General features: G+C 30.6%; 2 protein-coding genes across 3 annotated transcripts in view; both read right to left on the minus strand.

Moving 5' to 3' along the window:
- Positions 1–6,143: 6,143 nt before the first annotated feature.
- The window catches only part of LOC146998237 (cyclin-dependent kinases regulatory subunit-like), a 34,529-nt gene continuing 18,314 nt past the window's right edge, over positions 6,144–22,358 (minus strand). For both annotated transcript variants that reach the window (XM_085813734.1, XM_085813733.1), the window contains exon 4: positions 6,144–6,410. In XM_085813734.1, coding sequence (XP_085669860.1) covers positions 6,358–6,410 — 53 coding nt within the window. In that variant the 3' untranslated portion in view covers positions 6,144–6,357. The remainder of the gene's footprint in view (positions 6,411–22,358) is intronic.
- On the minus strand, positions 15,568–19,465 carry LOC146998238 (uncharacterized). The gene is made up of 2 exons (XM_085812388.1): positions 17,621–19,465; positions 15,568–17,171 (listed from the first exon to the last, which is right to left on the minus strand). The coding sequence occupies exons 1-2, from the start codon at positions 17,831–17,833 to the stop codon at positions 16,890–16,892; spliced, it is 495 nt and encodes a 164-aa protein (XP_085668514.1). The 5' UTR covers positions 17,834–19,465; the 3' UTR covers positions 15,568–16,889.

Raw genomic sequence — 22,358 nt, forward strand, 5'->3', positions numbered from 1 at the left:
CTGACCAAGATAACCAGGATAAAATTTTAGTTACTATTAGTTATTTTTTAATTTAAAAATACACTCTGCGCAAAATTTAATTAATACTGCCCTTCTTCATTGAGATAAAAAGAAATCCATATTGATGTTGTTAAGATGCTATTCTGCATAATTCTTAAAATACGATTTGGATATATCAAACATTGCAATCTTATCTTATGTCTTTTTTTTTTTTTTTTACTAAAAAATGTTAAAGTAAAATATAATTTTAAAAAACTGAAAAACATGCTTTATTAAGATATCTTACTACAAAAATAAATAACTTTCATTACCAAGATTTCAAAAAGTTTAAAGTATTAACAAAGTGTTAAAAATATTAATTCTTTTTCAGAAGAGAACGAATAAGCGTATTATTCTAGGATGCTTCTGTATTCTATATTATATGTTTTTCCATTCGGCGCTAATACATATAAATTCATGGCTTTGGATACATGTGAAAAGGCAACATAAAGTTGACCATAGAAAAGCATGGCTTTTCCAATGCATCCCTGCAACCTGTAATGCTTGCCCTTGAGCTTTGTTAATAGTAACATCAAAACTAAGTTTGATTGGAAACTGCAGTCTTTTAAAGTGAAACGGTACATCAGTGAGGATTATTGGGATTCGAGGTATGATAACACTTTCCCCCTTTCCTACACCTGTTAAAATAGTGGCATCGATTATATTCTGCCCTAATTGTGTGATCTGCCTCGTTCCATTACACAGTCGAGGTTCATCTATATTTTGCATAAGCATTACCTGTACATTTAGTTTCAATTAGAGTTTATGTGAGGGTACACCTGATAGCTCTAGTAAAGGAATAAACAAAAAGAGATATCTTATGTCTAAAATTAAAACAGACGTTGGTTAGGATTGTAGTAAATAAAAGTACTTAAAAATATACAACTTATACAAAACATTGTCTTACAAACAAAAAATAAAAATAATAACAGTATTTCACAGAAAAAATGCAGTTTCAAATAATCATAATGATTCTTTCTTCAATTGTAACACTATAAACATTTCTCTGTGGGAAGACCTACTCTATAACATCAGTGTACTCTAAAGTGTGACAGGCGTGACATTTGTAGTATGTATACTGTAGTACTTAGTATGACATTCGTAGTTTCCTAAACAATTAACAAATGTTGATGTAAAAATTGTAGTATTTTATGTTAAAAGCATAGCAAAATTAAAATGCAAGTAATTTGTTAAATTTAAGCTACAGTCATAAGTGTGTGGTACACACTATACTCATGTTTTATAGCTTAAAATGATTGTCGTTGTATAAACATTAAGTGTTGAAAGTTTCATAACGATAAGTTAAACGATGTAAAAGTTTGTCTGCATGCACAGGTGCGTGGCTTAAACCATGCAAACATTTTATAGCCTATAACCTTTTCTAACATATCAAAAAAATTTCTTGATAATTTCATGATGATTGGTTAAGTAATTAAGGAATGAAAGCATTTGGATAATTGGATCAAAAGTTATAATTTTTGTCACTAATTTATTGGACCCACATGGGAAGACCTAAGAAAAAATCCCTAATGTCGCTATTGAGTCTCATAAAAATTAGCATTTGCAGAGTTTTTAATTAATATCTCATCTCATTAAAGTTGTACAAAAATGTCAAAGGTATCAAAGGATTCGGGCGAATTTTTGGAATCGGGATATGCGTCTCGAAATTCAACTATGCGCCGTTCCATAGATATTTGTGAAAAAAGAAACTGCCACGCAGCCAAATCCCTTTAATGGGGAAAAACCCAACAAAGTGAAAAATGTAGGGGGAAAAGTAGTTTTTAATTAATATCTCGGCTAATTAAAGTCGTATGAAAAGTTATAACACATCGTTCAATAAGTCCCAGGACTAACCGACAGATGGCGTTGTTCCAAAGAACTAACCTTCAAATGACACGTGTCTGATTTTCATGGCATTCATACTGGAAACAGCAAAGCTACTGTACTGAACGTGGCACTACTTGTGCACAAAATGGAAAAAAACAAATTTCGAGTGTTGATCAAACATTGCTATTTAATGGGCAAAAGTACCGTCCAAGCTCAGCAACGGCTTGAAAAATGTTATCCAGACTCTGCTCCATCGAAAACAACCATCTGTCGTTGGTATGTTTATTTAAAGCGCAGTCGCATGGATACAAATGATGCGGGTAGGCCAAATGAAGCAGTTACTCCGGAAAATGTGAAACAAGTGTTGAAAATCGTGATGAATGACCGCAATCGTGAGATTGCTGAGACGGTAAACATATCCACCGGAAGTGCGTGTGCGATTTTACATGAAAAGTTGGGCATAAAAAAAGTGTTTTCCAAATGGGTGCCGCGTTTGCTCACAATGGAACTAAAGCAACAACGAGTTGACGATTCACAGAGCTGTTTGCCACTGTTTACTCACAATGAACAGGATTTCTTGCGTCGGTATGTGACATTGGACGAAATGCAGATCCATTATTTCACTCCAGAGTTGAAGCAGCAGTCAGCTGAGTGGCGTGCAGCCAGTGAAAGCCGTCCGAACTGCCCCAAAATGCTACAGTCAGCTGGCAAAGTCATGGCATCAGTGTTTTGGGATGCACGAGGTATAATTTACATAGGCTACCTTGAAAAGGGAAAATTTATCAATAGCACCTATTACACTGAAATACTAGCGCTTCTGAAGCAAAAAATTGCAAAAAAACGACCGCACACGAAGAAGAAAAAAAACCATCTTCCATCAAGACAATGCAAACACTGGTTACATTGAACAAGTTGGGCTTCATTCTGCTTCCCAACATACTGCCCAGATCTAGCCCCTAGCGACTACTGGCTGCTTGCTGATCTGAAAAAAGATGCTGCAGGGAAAAAGATTTGACTCGAATGAGGAAGTTATTGCTGCCACTGAAGCTTATTTTGTGGACAAAAACAAATCATTTTACAAGCATCGTATTGAAAAGTTAGAAAAGCGTTGGAATGATTGCATAGCTCTTGGTGATTATGTTGATGAATAAACGTGAATTTTGTGAAATGGATGCTGTTTTCTTAGTTAGTCTCGGGACTTATTGAAAGATGTGTTAGCCTATAAACTTTTCTAATATATCAAAAATATTTCTTGAAAATTTCATGATGATGGGTTAAGGCGTGAAACTGTAAGAAACAAACAAACTCACATTCGCATTTATAATATTAGTTACGATTGATCAAGGTTAGTTTTTAATCAATTTTAAAATTGAAAACCTTCTCTTGCAAGAAGCAACTGAAACACATATAGTTAGAGATTGATTTTTGAAAGCCTATTTCCATAATAAACTTCAACATTTTAAATGCAGTTCACAAGTAATCCAGTTCACAAAGAAACATCAAGAACAAATAGAAAAACTGAGTTAAATTTTCTTCAGCTTGAATGGAATGAAGCTGGACTTGCAATATTTAATGCTAACAACATTTATCAGCATCAATCGTTTTAATGGAAAAATTCAAACCAAAAAGAGAAGGGTCAATCCAGTGCCTTAATTAACAGAGATTTTGTGATATGCAGTACTTATGTTTAACATAACTCATTGCATTAGCTTCATCCTTTTTTATAATCTTACATATAGGTACATATGCTTAAAAACGTAAGGTTCTTTGGAGGCTCTCCTGATAAGAGGCACAGAGTTGTCTGCCGCCCCTAAGGAGGAGAAGTTTTCCAAACTGAAGGAAGCTGAGATGGAAATTCAGAGCAAAGCAATGGAACATGAAGCTGAAATAAGAAAAATAGAAAACCCTATATGGATATCTCGAAGAAAAACAGCAAGAATCCCCACTACAGAAGAAAATACAGAAATAGCACATCAAAATAACTTTTCATTACTAATGAGCAGCCTCAAAATGAGACTAGTGATGAACAAAAAATATCAAAGGAGAAAATTTTGCCAATAGTCATAACAAATATGGACATAGATTGGTGCAGGACAGGAAGAGAACCCTTAGTGATATGGGGGGAGAAGTGATTTTGAAAAATCAACCATTTTCATACATGTTAAGAAATTACATGATTACCACAGAGTCCAGGACAGTAAAAAAAGTAAGAACATCACTTTTAATTCTTATTAAAGAAGAAATGATACAATGATGAAAGTGATACTGAAACAAATCCCCCCTTCTATCCCCTAGGAAGCTACAAAGAATGATTTAGCAAAAAAAGAAAAAAAAAAAAAAAAAAGAAAAAAAAAAAACCCATCATTCAAGTAATCTAGTTCACAAAGAAACATCAAGAACAAATAGAAAAACAGAGTTAAATTTTCTTCAGCTTGAATGGAATGAAGCTGGACTTGCAATATTTAATGCTAACAACATTTATCAGCATCAATCATTTTAATGGAAAAATTCAAACCAAAAAGAGAAGGGTCAATCCAGTGCCTTAATTACCAGAGATTTTGTGATATGCAGTACTTATGTTTAACATAACTCACTGCATTGAATGCATGCAAAAACACAGAAATGCAGAATGTCGATTAAAACAAGAAGAAAAAAACTGTGTTTATTCTGTCAAGGAACTCAAGTAAGTAGTTATAGGAGATGCCCAGAATATTTAAAGAAATTCCAAAAACCTGAGAAGCAAGCATTAGAAACATCCAAAAATAAATTTACTTAAAGTTAATTCATTAAAATATCCCAAACAATACATGCATTAGAATTTCCTGCATTATGTGTAGCAGAGCAGGTTTTCTCTTTTGAATTTTAGAGTGTGTAACATTTTCGAGAATATTAAAAAAAAAAGCTTTATATTGCAGTATTTTTTATTTTCCTTCGAAATAAATATAGCTGGAGTGTCAGTGATTGGCCTTCATAATGAAGCTAGATTGATGATGCTAGTTTGAAGAACAGATGATAATCACTTGGAGCTAAACATGGGCTGCAAGGGACTATTCAAGCTTCACTGACCAACATTACTGTTTTAAAACTGTATTGACATGTTGCTATTTTTGGATTATTGAAAGGAGTTTGAAAGCTTTCCAACGTTGACCAAAAAATCAGGCACAAATATTGTCATTCACCAGCCAAGAAACTGCAGCAAAGTACTGAGAAGAAATACTACAAATGAAAACCAACAACTGAAATAAATATTTGTCCATCGTAAGAAAACTTATTAAAGGGACTAAAGAAAGCCAAATCATTAACACACATCCCAAGTGTAATTCCGAAAGATGCTGAAATTTTAGCAAGATTAATTTAATGGATTTCATTGAAGAAATTCATACTAGCTTGAATAGCCCAGCTAAGTTTCTGGTACTCACTCATATGACAAGAGTGAAGCAAAAAATGAAGGTTGGGTGAGATCAGAACATGGCCACAACTGAAATCTTTCTATCAAATTTCAATGTAATCAGACAGAGTTTACTAGATGGCAACATGACCTCATCAATTTCTTTGTCGCATTAGGGCATAATTCCAAATTATGGGTTAAACTTTTCCTGGTGGATGGGACATACATGTCCCATGCATTCACTATATTTAATTAGGCTAAAATATAAGTTTTCATAAATTAAACTTAGTTTTTTTTTATGGAAATTTAAAATTTGTAACTTAATGCAGAGTAAGTAAGAGCAGACCCTGTCGATCGGTTTTTCAATTTTTTGCTGATTCAATAGTTGATTAAATGGCTTCAATACACAAAAAATAGTGTCTATACCTCATGTGAAAAGGTTAAAAAGCATATTTATGCTATATGCCCATTAAGTCCCCAAATCAGAAAATTAAAATAATCATTTGAAAATTTTAACAGGCTGTTTAAAATAAACAAAACTTGATAAAATGAAAAGGAATTCAATAACTGTCATAGTAACAGTTAACCTAGTTAATAAATTCAGTATCTACATACACAAATACTGTTTTCCAAATATTCATGAAGAGAACTCTACTCAACATAAATACAAACACAAAAACATTTTCCTCAAAATATTCCCTTTATAGCATCTGTATTTCAGTGACACTATTAACACACACAAAAAGGCATAAAATTAATTAAAACTTCTAAATAAAAGCATATTACCTGTCATAATAGTATATCCTATATCTCCCATACAGTTATATTTCGAAGAGCTTTATATTTTAACTCTTTTATGTTGTTGAAAGTTTGCTAATCAATAAAAGAATTCAAAAGAAAATACGAAGGTTTTATTTTTTCCATCTTTAAGAAAAATATTTGAAAAAAGTAAAAAACATGAAAATAGAATTTAAATTTTATATTAGCAATATGAGAAAATTACAGAAAAGTTGTAAACTGTCAATTAGCATTTTTCCTACTTTCCCGGTGGTATAATTTCACAGATCTGAACAACTCTTGATGTAGTGGCTGATGTCATGAAATCAAATCTGTTCTTGTTTAGCCTTTGACTTTCGAAAAAGCAAAACATGAGGCTCTAAAAATTAGAAAATAAATTTAGTAAATAAAGTCAAAATTATTAACATACATGTCATCATATAAAAATCCGACAATTTAGATCATCAATGCATGTTGTGTGTCAAAATTAAAGGATATTTCAAGGCATAAATTACAGGCAATTAAGTATGGAATTATAAAACAATTATAATTTTAAATTGAAAAGTTTACTTATGAAGTTAAACATTAAATCCACAAAATCATACCCCCTCAAAAAAAGATTGCTTATATTCAATCCTACAATGACTACAAGATTGTTAGGCCATGGGATCTCTGAAATTTCTTTCTTATTAGTTTCAATTAATTAACTACTGAACTCCTTCCCAAGCTATGCAGTCAAAATATGAAACCACATGAAATTTTGTTTAAGGCTTCTGCAGTTTTCTTCTTCTATCCTAAACCTGAAGCTTTCAAATGACATCATTTCTAGCATTTCACAAGAAAAGATGTGAGTATCTCACATCGCTGGTGCAATAGAATTACAATAAAATGTCTTGTTATGTCCCTATTCCAAAAATTCATTGTAGTAAGGGCAGGTAGATACCATATAATCACCATTCTTTAATATCTATTCATCAACTAAAGAAAAACACATTTTCCCTACATGCTCAGTTCAAACTAGTTGGTCATATAGGCCCAATACTGTGTCTGAAATGCCAAACTGAGCATTCTTGTAAGGGTGGAATGGCTCTTCGTGCGTTCTTGTTATTATTTCTCATCGCATTTATTCTGGATGTATACTCATGATATAATTTTTATTTACAAACTTATCATTTTTACTGACAATTTCTTTAGACTGGATCTTATTTATCACTGTTAAGCACAAGATATGTAAGGAATTAAGGCATTCATTTGTTATTAATACGAGTGAATTAAGTACACAAGGATAATGCAATTTGTAGGTTTCTTAAATTAGATACTGCACAAAAAGAAAATACGCATCTCAGACGATATATTTACATATATGGAATTATCCCTTTAATTAACTTAAAGAATTTTCAAGGGTTATTGATGGAACTTCAGAAAATGTCTACATATTTCTGCATGCTTTCTAAATATTGATATGATAAAATATTTAGTTTTACAAAATTCAGCTACTACAATGTTTTGATCTGAATATCAAATCATTTCATAACTTCCAATTAAGTGTTTTATCACAGCTACTTCCACTTTTCAATTTAAATTGACACCAAATTTTTAGTAATTTATTCTGCATTTAACTTAAAAATTTTAATTTCTTTTCTTCTAACCTTTTCCTATCAAATGGTCTATTTATTTTTATATTTATCAGTGCATATTTTTTTTAACTTATAAAAACCTTTTGAATCTCAGCTCAATCTTTATAAACACCATGTTCTAAACTATTCACAAAAGTTACACTAGATCTTTGATAATATGAAACTTTCAATAAATGAAACTAAATATCTCTTCCAAACAAACTACATTAAATATTAAAGTACGTATCCCATCGACTGATGACGGAAATTTTGGCAATGGTCGCCAATCGTTACTGTGGAATGCCAAATTACATGGTCATCCATAATTGACACTACTTGGCCAGTCGGCAGGACAATAAGTAAGCACTGAAATTAATGTTAACTTGTCAAAGTATATTAGATTTCTTTAATTAAAGTGTTCAAATTATTTAATAATTTTTATTTTTATTTATTTTTTGAAGAAGGAAAAATATTTTCTTTGCATTTCTTTATACACAAGCCAAACTTGTTGTCCTCAAATTATGCAATTAATGGCCCATATAAACTGTAGAACTTAATGTAATTTGCATACTCCTGGTTTTCTGGGCTATTTAAAAAATGCATTTCACAGAAATACTAATTTATTTTAGAAATGACATTTATATATTTCTTTGATTTTAGTACGAAGACAGTCAGTTCGTTTTTATGCTGTAATCAACTATTTTTGAAAATTAAACAACAAATTGTTTATTTTAAAATTAATAAATTTTGAAAACTAAAATCAAACTTAAAAATAAAATGTTATTCTCCTAACACAATATTATAATCACTATTACTTGTTAATTGTTATTCACTTAAAACTGATTGTAGACGCATTTGTTTCTTTTCCATATAACAGCAGCAGTTTATTGCCTACGAGTCCATGAATATCTATTTTTTACTACGGTATATTATACACTTAATAGTAGCAATGCAATTATAGTATGTTGCAAGAAATAAGAATATATGCACTTTAATAAATTCTTGATTTGGTAAACCCATATGAAATGAGGAGAAAAGAAAAAAAAAAAAAAAAAAAAAGAGACCATAAAATCAAAGGTTTGTAAATGAGAATGGCATTAAAAAAATCACAAACATTTTAAGATCAAAGCTATAGTTCACAAAAATGAGAATTTATCATACTGTACTATTTTTCCAACCTATCCTCTCTTAAGGCAAAATTGTATATTTTCTAAAATTAAATCTGGTGGATTACCTATAATCAATCAACATGAGTATTGTCAGTCAAACTCAAGTATCAGTAATTATGTAACACAAATAAAAAATTTCACCATATAGCATTGTAGTGTATAGTCTTAAACCTTCTGTGGGAATTTTTGATCGCCATGTGATAATTCTGAAATCCAGCAATAGCTGGAAATTGTAAGTTTTTAACTTTTTCAAGCTGTGCTAAGGAATGAGTTTAGAGTTGTGACTGTTCATTTAATGCCTTTGTGGATTTGTGCACTTTGTATAAACTAGAGAGCATTCAGAATACTCTTCATAATTTTATTCTGGAGCACATGTTACGATCAGTTTGCCTTACAATATATTTTTCTATCAATGCTTTAATAAAACAATGTATGTTGCAGTATTATAAAATTGCGATCTATCTGCAATTTCACAAAGTTAAAAAGAACAAAATGCAAAGAATGTTTCCTTGCATTTTGAAATGTATGTCAACCACAAATGAAAGATGGCTTGTCATTTGAATTGACTTTCCTGTTGTTAACTTTTCCCATTGTAATTTAAAATAAAGTCAGTTCTTCAAAAAATACAATAAATTTGGAATCTTGAGACATCATGGTACATCTGCAAAACCATGGCTCACAGCTGATATCCAGGGACAGTGCAGTTAATATTCCCCTAACAGGTCATCTTTAAAAAGAAACTTGAGGCTACCAAAACCCTGAAAAAAAAAAAAAAAAAAAAAAAAAATGCATCTGAAATAGGAGAATTTCACTACAGCAGTGATCTTCAGGAGAATAGGGACATGAAGTTTCATTCAGCTGAAACATTGTCTTCTCAAACAAGAACTCTGCCACCCCAAAACCAGTACCTTTGAATGATGTTAGAGGCATGACTAAGTGTTTCTCACTCTCTTCAGTTTGTTTACATGTCTAAAATCACTAATGAATTTAAATCCATACACAATACTTGACTACAAATCTAAGTTTCCAACATAAAATAAACAGTGTTTCTGATAGATAGGCAGCCACAGTACACAGGCAATAGCCACCAAGTGAATGAACAACCTGCATGCAATCGTCTGGTCACATTTAAACATGATAGGATGCATTATTATTAAACATACTTCAATTAATATAATTAGGAATAAGTTTGAGAATAAAATAAACGTTATTAAATTTATCAAGTAGCAATAAATATTTTACACATATAATAGTTGGACATATTTTGAAAGAACATAAGTGACATTATATTTATGTTTTACTAACAGCTTTATTTTTTTGTTTTTTGTAGTCTCATTTTTGTCTTTCTCAGTTTAGAAAATAACAGGTAGATTTTATGTCAAACGGCATAGGTTAAAATGAGAAGTAAAATCACAATCGGCATAATTCATAACAAAAGTCTATTTGTCGTCATTGCTGTTGCTTGCCTAGAGAGACACCTGCTGATCAGAACAAGCCTGAAAGGCCTGATATAGGCACAGTTGGCAAGTTTTGAAAATAATTTGAGTGTCTGACGCAGTTAGCGCCATAGCTTCGTGTAGAGTTCCAGGGGTTGTAATCCAGTTAATGTATTTTAAGGTTCCAGTACGCCACTAAAGCACCAAAGGTGATAAGTTGTTTTGCATTATTTTAATATTTTTGAGTCGGTATTAATTGTGCTGTCTGTTATTAATTGTATTAAGTCTCACTAGATGCGAAGAATAAGTTTTGCATGAATTTTGACATTTTTGTGTTTTAGCTTGTGACCACGGTAAGGATTAATAAAACGCAATAATTCAATTTAGTATGCAGAGATAATTTGTAAGTGTTAGTTAGTTATAAATAATTAAATTAGGTAGTTAGATAACCTGAGTCATTATGGATTTACATGGCCACTATTAAATTTATTTTTTAACAATGTTTGTTAAAAAAGTCCTGTTAAAATCAAAATTTAATAAAATTCCAGAATTTAAATTACATTATTATGACATTGATTCTTAAATGATATTAGGTTAATTACACATTAAAAGCTACAAAACATATACGTTTTGTAGCAACAACACTCAACAAAATATTTATGTGTCTTTTTAATTTGAAGCCTTCCCAGACATTTTGGCTAATTTATATCGATTTCCTTCTGTTTAAGCATCTTTTCTAACAATCAGAAAATTGTCTCAATAGTTTCTGTGTGCTTTATCTCCTAACTTGTCAACCTCTTCATAATGTACCTATGAGGGTTTACTTGATCTAGTAAAAGTAAAATAATCCAAAACCCCACACAGATGCGAAGCAAATTATCGTTATGTCTGAAAGTAACTACAAAGTCAGACAAAGGTTTAAATAAGCCTCTTATTTAAAAAGAACTTTATGTTCAAAGTTCTTTTTAAATAAGGGCATGCTGTGATGCTAAGAAAATCAATTAGAGTTCGTAGTGATGTAATTAAACAAGTAGAGTCAAATTCAAACTACAGATGTGAATTAGTGGTAAAAGTCTATGCAATTTAACTTTAATTTAAGCTTGCTCAGTAAAGCTGCGTTCACACCAACGTGTCCCCGCGTAAAGCGTTAACCAATCAGAAGCAAGTTCAGAAGCGGCATTTGCCGGATGGCCGGAGACCGCACGAGTTGATTTAACTTCAACTTTTTGACGCTCGACGCATTAGCTTCTCGATTCACGTGACTGCACCAACCAATGATTACGTTTGTTTACTTACCCGCTTACTACTGCAGCTTTGGAAACCATTTCCCATTTTGGCACTTTGTACCAACAAAAAATGAGTTTTTCTCTAGCGACGGAACGAACTTCTCATAAATGAATTGCAGAAATATCCTTATATATTCAATCTCAATAATAAACGCCATAAAAATTCCCTGATGAGAAGAAATGCATGGATCAGCATAGCTGAAGCCATTGGATCTACAGGCGAGTGGCATAAAATTTCTTATTTTAAACTGATTAAAATTCTTTCTATTTTAACTACTTATGCTAATTTTTTAAATATAACTAATTAAGTTTGACTAAAATTAACTTTTAAGTAAATTCATAAAGCATGATTTACTGAATTTGTAAGTTAAAATTATCGTAATTTCCTCTCGTACTACTGTTAAGTACAACAATACTATGTTTTATTTCATTTTTAGATTACATTCTTTAATCAATTTAGATAACGAAGTATTATGATTTATGACTTCTACAGATTAAAGTTTCTCATTATATTTATGATTTGTTCTTGTAGCTGACAGATGCCAGGAGCTATACAAATCACTTCAGGAAAGAAAAATGATTACTAAAGCAGACGAGTGGTAGTGGTGGAAAAAGAAAAAGAGAATGACCACTGTATCAATCAATGACATTTCTTGACCAATTTTTAATTGATAAATAGTAAGATTTTTAAATCATGCACCTATTCCACAATATTCTAACATAGCATTATAATTAACTACATACAATATTATTTTACCTAACGGAACTTTTTTTGAGAATTTTAATTTGAAAATGTAATTCTAAGCAATTATTACTTTTAAAATATATATAGTTTCTTTTGTGTGAGTTTATATGGTTTGAAAATATATTAGATATACTTAAGGGGGAAATATACAGATTGAAAATAGGTATTAGTGTCCTATCAAATTAATACCATCACTGAAATTAATATACAAAAACATCTGAATGAAATTTAACATCAAATTTATTCATGTTAGAATGTAACATATATTTCCAGAAGTGTTTCTATGAATTTTAAAGCACCTTTTTTTAAACCTTAAAATTTGATTACTTTGAACAGGTCAAGGAACTTCCAAATTTATGCTTTTTCTTTTTCGTATATAAGACCCTTCATCAAATGACAAACATTTAATTGCAATTCTTTAATAATATACTAAGACGTTTGCACCGGGCTGCAGAATTTAGGACCCACAGACACTGCATCAGGCGGTAAGATATCTAGCGCCAACCCTCAATAAAGCTTAAGTATATGTGGGAATTTATTTATTCAGAACTCTGATAAGCCTTAAGCATGTGTAAGAAATAGACATAAGTATAATAAATAACTAAACTAATACAATTCAGGCTTATTTGTCTCAGTGCCTCGATAGAAGCAAGATAAAATTTAATGGAACAACTTGTCGTTAGTCGCGAAGCTCATGATGCATAGCCAAATAATAGTAAATGACAACTAAATTTGATGATGATAGCCACGAATTTTAAAGATTTTCAGATATCGCAAAACAAAGGTGAAATTTTCTAATTAACGGATTTTGTAAAGAAATGTGGAGAAGTAGTAGTAATAAATGAAAATGATATAAAAGAAGTTTTTCATCGTGATGACAATGCATCTCAATCATCAATCAATTAATGAACGGCAAAATTAGTATGGTTCTAGATCCCGTAAATACCGCTACCATTCGTGAGGAAAGTGACTAAAAACGAAAAAATTTCAATTGACAAGTTAGTCGGAATTCTCGACACAGCAGTAACAGGACTTCAACAATGTAACTAAACAAGAGATTATGTCTGTCTACAGAATTAAAGAGAAAGTATTAGCACAAAAAATGGAACAACTTACATTGAAAGAAATGTTTAATAAGGTAAACAAATAAATATTAAGCCTTTTTCTTTTTTTTATAAATTTTGATACCCTTCAGATCATAAATCACAATTTCATATTTTTAATTTTATAATTTCTACATGCTATCCTACTAGATTTAAACTGATGATCTAATATCCAGAAAAATTCCAAATCCGGAATCGACAAAGTCCGAACGAGTCCGGATTTCGGACTTTGTACTGCATTATTGCTCTTATTTTACTTTATGGAAAAGATAAAACAATCACCCCTCCCTTCAAATTTATTTGAAATTATTTGTGTTTATATTGTTTTGCATATAAAATAATGGAATGTGTGTAATAAATAGAGTGATGTATCTGAATATGAGATTTTTGGGATAGGAGCCAGCATTCACGCAAATCTTCATGTCTGCATACAAGCCTAAGTGAAAAGTTCGCAATGCCACCACTAGCTAGTACTGGAAACAAAGCAAAAAGCAAGCTTGTTATCCAGTTCCCTTGGTTACCTTATACTAGATGCATATTTCATATATCAAGAATGCTTTCCTCACATTATTGTGCATCATTTTGCCATTAAGATAGATTTATAACATTGGATCCTAAGAAAGTGGGTAATGCTAAGAAGCAGATGATGTCCCTAGATTCAAAGCATAAAATCATTAATAAACATGAGTCTCTCCTGGAAGAGTATGCTAAGGAGAACTTATGTAATGGTGGAAGACGACAAGGATACCTGGCCATAAATCTATTACAGACATGCTGATCTTTGCACTACATGCAAAGGCAATTCGAGACTTCAAAATAAACCCACTAGTTGTTATTATTTAGAAAATCACACAGCATTTGTGCCCCCAAAATTATAGGAACTTTAAATTATATTAAAGATCAAGGAGCGCAAAATATTTTGGGGGAAATTAATAATGAGGTAGGGGTAGAGTAGCCTTCTACTTCAGTTGTAATTAAGTACATTTTGTGCTAGCATGAAGAAGTTGCTGAGTTTACTGGAAAAAAATGGCAACTCGCCATACAACAGCACTATTCAAACGACACTTCTTTGACACATTTTGAAAACAATCTTAAACATCATATGATGACATACATACTTTCTTGAACAATTTTTTATTGAAATGAGCTAGGGATGAAAATGAAAAAATTGTGGAGAAAAAGGTAACAGTAAAGAATAATGAAGGTACGTTGTACCTAAGTAGAGCAAAATAATTAAGCCTTATAAAACTAGTTTATTTCTTTAAATTCTTCCATATATTTGTATTATGTTTTATACAGTTTTTATTTATTTTTTATGCAATACCGTGCATAAAAAATAAATAAGAACTGTATAACATGTAATTCATTTTTTATTTAAAAACTGAAGTTATTGTTTGGGGATTGGAATGGATTAATGGTATCTAAATATTTCTTAAAGAATAAAATTGTTTTAGGATACGAGTAGATCGGATTAGAAGCTCAGTTGCAGAGCAAATTAAAAGTTGTCCAGTCAATTGTAACATTGTATTAAAAGTTTGAAGTGTAAATCTTTAGAATATCAAAGTAAGTTAAGATTTAAAATATAGCCTATCAGAGAATCACTATAACATTTTGCTTAGTTTATTTATACATTTTAGAATACCTCTAGGTATAATCCACTAATTATACTAATTATTGATTGACCCAGGTAATGAAAAGGTTTATTCCATTAGCACAGTTTAGAAATATGCATTGTAAGCTGTACTTCCTTATAGGTTCACATGCAATTATTTTTGGTTTTTTGCATATTAAAGCATTTTAATTTTAAACATTTCTTGCTCTGCAACAATTTTTTCAATAAAACTAATACACTGTTATATTTGAATAAAATGTATCAGCATAAGGTTGAATTTTGCATAATCTGTAATTGTTTCAGTACCTGGTCTAATTTGAGTTCCCAAAGCATGAATTCATCATGCTCCACGGATTTCGAGGAGTTAGATATGCAAGCTTCAGTGGATTTTGAAGATTTCATACAAGAAGAAACAGCTTCTGAGTCTAGCTCTTTGCTTAAAAGTATGTTAACATGAATTGGAATTCTCGTAGATTAAAAACTGTTATTTTAAAGTTATTTTTATACATCATGTGTAGATGATGAAAATTTTTTTATTTATATACATGTGCTAATTTACAAAAATATTTTTAACTATCAATAAAAAAAAATTCAAATCTTCTGAAATGCACATATATATATTCCAAATACAAAATAAAATAGTGAAACAAATTAAAAAATATTTTCAGTAAAATATGCACAGTGGGAATTGAGATTACTATTTAATAATGAATTTTTTATTTATTTTCAGATTCTTCTGGAAAAAAAATATGATGAACAAAGCCATTGCTTTTGTCCTTGAAACACAGGAGCACAACAACAACGATCACTTAATGCTGTTTATATCCAAAATGGTGAAGTCTTTTCCTCCAGAAAAGCAAAGGAAGGCTTGTAGAGGTCTTGCGAATTTTATTTTTGATTTGATGGATGACGAATAAATCCTAAATACATCCTTTATTATTGTGTTATTAGCCAAGTGTATCAATAAGTTTAATTTGTCTAACAAGAAATTAAACATTTCATTTAAGACTTGTACACTACTCACATTTCTTGGGCAAAACTAATTCCTTAAATTTCTAATGAACTGTAATCTTAAATTCAGTTAATAGAAAGTTTATTTAAGAAAAAATAAGATTATTTATGTATATTCACATTATATTAATTATATAAATCTTATCAGGTCTTATATACATGCACTTGAGTTCACTTTTGTAACTTAGACAATTAGTGTGATGTGAAATATGCATATTATTAAGGGTGACTGCTTCCTTCTTATCTGCACAGATTAATTATATCATACAGCTATATTTTTTTGATTTCATCAGTTATTTTCTTCCTCATATATGTCATTCTAAAGTAAATTTTTAGTATGCACTCTTTGATGTTGAATCATATTTAATTTTTACACATATACAAATTAAAATAAAATACGAATAAAATATAATTAGATAAATTATATGGCAATACATATATACACATAAATAAGAAAGGAAGCTTGAAACCTAGTAAAAGTGTGCATAATATTTGTCAATTTTATTTTTTTGAAACTGTAGCATACTGCCATGGTACAGCCCCTTCACTTGTAAAGTAATTGGTGTATGAAATACATACAGCAACTGCATTCCTGCTGTACATATTTGTGGCAGAACGAGACACTTTACTTAAATTCTGTATGTTCTCGTCTTTCCATCCGCTTGTTAGAATATTGCCACTGCCATCATCCGTATCTGCAAAACCAGGAAGAGGACTTCACAATATTCTGGCTGGTTGTAAGACCAGCTACAATCGGTTTACGCAGAATTCGAAATCTGGCAGCCATGATTTGAAATGTATTCTCAACGTATCTCCGTGCTCTCGATAGTCTGTAGTTAAAAATGTATTTTTCTGTATCTAGTTCTCGACCAGGATATGGTCACATTAAATTACTTTTAAGGGAAAAAGTTTTATCTCCAATAAAAGTGTATGGCAATAAATATTGTGATCCATGAACTGGAGAACTTTTAGGTAAGTTCAGTGCTTCTTCATCAAGAGCTTTACCAAAGGTGGAATTAATGAAAATTCCTCCATCATTCTGATGCCTGGCAGCTCTGATGTCAACAATTATGAACTTATATTTCACATCAGCTACGGCCATCAAAACTGTACTGAACGAACCTTTGTAATTATAATAGGAAGATCCAGTCTGTGGTGGAGCCTGTAATGAATTTAATTTTAATTAGGAATACATGCTATCATAGTTCAAAAAACAAAAGTTTGAAACAGATTATCCATTTTAATAACATAAATCACACTGCAAAGTTTTAACAATATATATGTTAAAATTATTTAAAAACAAACAAACAAACAAACAAAAAAAAAAAAAAAAAAAAAAAAAAAAAAAAAAAAAACAGCTGAAGTGCCATTTTTTTAAGCATTGACTGATTAAAAAAAAAAACTAGGATTAATTTTATCATAAAATAAGCCTCTTAATGTTTATACTGTTACAATGATTGTTAAGGAACTACTGCAAATTAAAGTTAGAATTTTATCTTATACACATTTACATACACGCACACATATAGGTGTAATAAAAACTTTTCATAACCTACTCATGGGAGTAGTGTGTGAAAGTCACATTATTTATTTTACAACAGTTTTATATACCTGAATGATGACATGCTTTCCATCAATGGATCCAAGGCAGTGCGGGAACTGCCATAAAGTTTCATATTGCTGGGCAATGCGCAGCCACTTTTCTTCACTCGGAACTTCCAAAACAGTTGGCTGTAATACATTGCACAAAGCAGCACAAGTGTCTCTTATTATGAGGGAGACTGTGGGCTTTCCCATTCGAAATGCAAATGACAAGCTTGTCATTAAATCTCCCTTGGCAAAAAATCTTTAAAATGTGTAAAAAAAATGTTATCATATAAATTTTATTACATTAATATATTTACAAATCACAAAATAAATGATTTATTAATCATGTTAAATTACTTTTTACCCCTCTCATAAAGCAAAAGCTGAAGGTCATCTCACTAATAGCAGTGGCATTTTTCGACATGGTCTCATAGAGTAGAATTATTCGTTAAAGCATGTGTACATCAATATTAATGAACAATTAGGAAAAGTATCTTTTATATCAGTTTGTATTATTATACTGAAAAGAACAATATTCTTTACATAACCCTAGACTACGTGACTTAATGATGCTAGTTTATATAAAAGGGTACACTAATGCCAAATTTCAGTACCATGATATTAAACAAACATGATTATTTTGCATTTCATTTGAGAATTTAGCCATTTGTTCATTACAGTAAGCATTTGTTTTAATAAACTGTCGTTAGTATGTTTATAATTTAATGTCAACGCTGTTAAGAGCTAGAACAATGACACATTTGTACAGCACAAAAATGGAATAATTCAATATATTTTTATCGTATTCAGTAAAAATAACTTATTGCCTTTACTCCTGATCAGTTAAAGAGTGGAGTGAATTAGAAATTAAAATATTCTATAGGTCTACAAGAGTTTATAGGTTTTGTATCTAATAAGAAAAACCAAGATAAATTTTGACCAGCTCAGACAATGAAGAAAATTCATAGATAGAAGAATGCAAAGTTTTCAGAAGTTTTAACACAACGTTAGAATCACATGAATGAGGTGCAAAAAATAATGTCTTTTATTTAAGAAAAGATTACTGAACGACTCAAACTAAATATAATTCTATACAGAGGTTGCCCTCGTAGCATTTAGGGCTGCAGAAAAAGTTTTTTCGTCATCCTACCCCAAAAATTCAAAATTTAAAAATAACAATAGAATGTTTTGCAAAAAAGTACTTAATGGTATGATGAAATAATTTGCAATATTCCACGCAACACCTCTATGCATTCAGTTATGTGGTTGGTCATCCTACTCCCTCCCTCAAAGCTGGCCACTACTATTTCTATCCAACATATAAACAATCAATGGAAGAGAAACATACTGATATATTATATAAAAATAGGTGAAACAATAATCTTAGTTTGGAGTAAATTTTGAATGTTAAATGAAAAAAACATTAATGTTTGTACGTGTATCAGCTTAAATTTCACTACAATTCCCATCAGTGAATACAATTTCACTAGAAAGCCAAACCTTTTGACATTCTCATAGGCGTTTTCTGAATGCATGATACTTTTCCGCTTGCTTGCTTCCATTTAACTTGTCACAGTTCACTTCTTTGTATCATCTATTGTCTTGAAATGTAAACTTCAAAAAAACATAGGGTGCAGATTGAATTCATGATGGTATGTGAATCAGGATATACGTCTCAAGGATTATTTTGTCTTACAGCTACGTCTGTCTGTAAGTGGCATCATTCTATCATAAATATCTTTCATTTAAATTTCAATAAGGAACTCATACTTAAGGCAAGACAAAGGAGAGGGTGATCACCATTTATGAAGCCAGGATTGCAGAAAATGGAAAGATGCTCAAAGTAAGTAAATGTCCATAAAAAAAAAAAAAAAAAAAAAAGATTATCTACCAAACTTGAGTCTATCTAATTGGAATTATCTTAATTCTTTTTAAATGTCCAGCTCTTGCTTTAATTTTTAAATGCTTTAAAAATTCTTGAAGGAACTATGAAATTCAAATAAAACAATCCAAATGAAATGCTTTAGACAACTGTTAAAAATATATAAATTATTTAAAAGAAAATTCTCAAGTTATTAAGAATAAATAATAATTATCATTCATAAACGAGATATGGCCGATAATTTATACACAATAATCTAAAGCAACAGATTGTTGCGAGTAAATAATGCTAGTTTTCAAGATTCTTTATTTTGAACTTTACTTAGAATCTACACAGTTTAAGGTTCCTTTTCTAAATTATTGAGTTCTTAATGTTTAATAACTTGTGAATACTAAGCAATTTGTTTAAAAATTTTAGGATGACTATTACTTATACAGAAAGGAAGCTTGACAGAATGTGACATTTAAATTAAGACAAAATTCAAATCCGGATTGATGCTGATTTTATGAAATACTTCTATGCATTGTGATCACACCTTGTCTGTTTCCCTCAAAATGCAAGATCACTTTTCACTTAAATTTTATAAAAACAAAGCCAAAAGTTTAACCTTGGTGACAATCTTTTATTAAAGAACACCTGAGTATTGACAAATTTATTAATATGGAAATTAATTATTCAAAACAAAAACTGCCAGTTATTTTATAAGGAAAAAATATATAAAATACAATTTCATCAATAAGTTTTATATGAAATTGACTAATTTTAAATGGTGACATTAATATATAACTAATTGGAGTAATTACAATTACATTTAAGAATAAAAAAATATAAACATAAGGCAGAAAATATGTTTTAATAATATTTTAATAAAAGATTCTATAATTTTTTTATAACATGCCTTTTCCAACTATAACATTTGGTAAGTATAAATCTTGCATACATTATACCAAAATATATTTTAATTAGATTAACTAAATCAATTTATGGAAGTACATGCATTATATAAAAATTTTATATGCAGTGCTGTTTCTTATGAAAATCACGACCTCAGAAGTTAAAACATGCAATTAATAATTTTTAATTAACATTCAGAAAAATTCACAAATAAACTGAGATATATACATACCTTAATGTTACAGCCAAACGATCTTTTTCTGGAATACTTTGATGATAATTAGTATTTTCCTTCTGTATAGATGGTCTAACCAGGGCTAACAATTCATCGAACTGACTAGGCGTCATGCGAAAATAATTGAAAAAACTTTCGATATCATTCCTGCATCCCCTTGCTGCAGTCGTCTCTCAAATATGGGTCGAACCCACCATCTTTTATTTCTCCTTCTTCGTAATGCAAGAAGCAAAATTAGTTTCAATTTAGCTGAAACAGCATCCATCTTTACTTAAAATACGCAGCCTGGGAAGAATCGGACGCGAACGAAACTCAATGCGCAGGAATGAAAAACAGGAAGTACATTTTCCCCAAGTTTCCGATACAGAGAGCCATCTAGGCACATTTATGACAACTTTTGACGTGAAAGTTTCTGCGCTGGTGTGAACTGATGTACGCGGAAAGCGTTTTTTACGCTTTGACGTCCCAACGGACCAGTGTAAACGCAGCTTAACTCTATCATCATAACAAATTTAAATGTCGGCTGCGATAATGCAGAGATGAATTATTACAAATTATCAGAGCTGGCAGGAACTAATGCAGCAAGCAAGCAGAAGTCAGAAACACACCTTGCCTTACACTCCAAAAACCTCAGTTTAAAAACAGTCTAAGTGGTTTGCTTTCTCATGAGGAAATGGAAATGGGAAATTATAGCAAAGAGTGAATTATAAACAACTAGGTAATTTACATAATAATAACTGTACATATCTTTGAAGCATAATTTTCTTTTTCTTTATGCATTGTTTTTCTTCAACACATTTCCTTTAGTTTTTAGAATTTCTGGATTTAATTGAAGATTTCTGTTATTCTAAAAAAACTAAATGCGTTTAGAATGTATAGAAAAAGCTGCTAATTTTATTTCTTTAGTAATATGATCATTCAAAAGAAATCTGAAATATATATGGTAAGGGTTGGTTACAGAGCTGATGTGGCAGAATTTTTACAATTGAGTGACACACCGAGTAACAAAATCTAGAAATTGCAAAACTTTTAGAATTTTGTGCAGGCACTAGAAGCAGAATTTAGAAAGGCACCAGGTAGAATTTAGGATCTACAGAGATTGCATCAAGTGGGAAAATGCCTAGTGCCAGCCCTGTGTATGATTCATTAGGGCATATTAGATAAACTTTTCAAATTGTCAGTTTTCAATTTCTTTAGCAATAAAAAAATTCCTTTCTATAATGCCTGTCCATGTAAAAAGACTAGAAGCATTTTTGATATTTTTCATGCTTGCGCCTAGTGAAAAGTAGGTAAGATAAACAAGTTAAGAAATTTTGTAGTATCAGAAGTAAAACATTCAAATATTATGTTTTCATTCTTCTTCCAGATGTTCTCCAAAAAGTAGGAAATTCATTGCAAACCTTCTGCAAAATACATTCATTATGTGTTAATACTATGGAGACATTTTTCATTTTGTCACATATCTCTAGAATCATGGGGTTTATAAATCTAGCCTTCAAATCCTTCTAAACTTTCCAAGCTGCAATGTCTCCTGAAGAAAAATTACCCCTACCAATTCTGTAACAGCAAAAAAAAAAAAAAAAAAAAATTTCAGGGAAAGGGGGGGGGAAGAGGGAAAAAGTGTAAAATTAATTTTATAGAGAAAACTAATGCATATTGAGACAATAATATGGGAAAAACTCTTACCATGAAAAAATTAAAAAGGAAACATTTTTAATTAATCACATAGCTTTTTTTTTTGCTTTTGCCAA

The sequence above is a fragment of the Stegodyphus dumicola genome, chromosome 3, assembly GCF_044657685.1.
Source record: "Stegodyphus dumicola isolate Sdum_Otavi_A_Nest chromosome 3, ASM4465768v1".
NCBI classification, from domain to species: Eukaryota; Metazoa; Arthropoda; class Arachnida; order Araneae; family Eresidae; genus Stegodyphus; species Stegodyphus dumicola.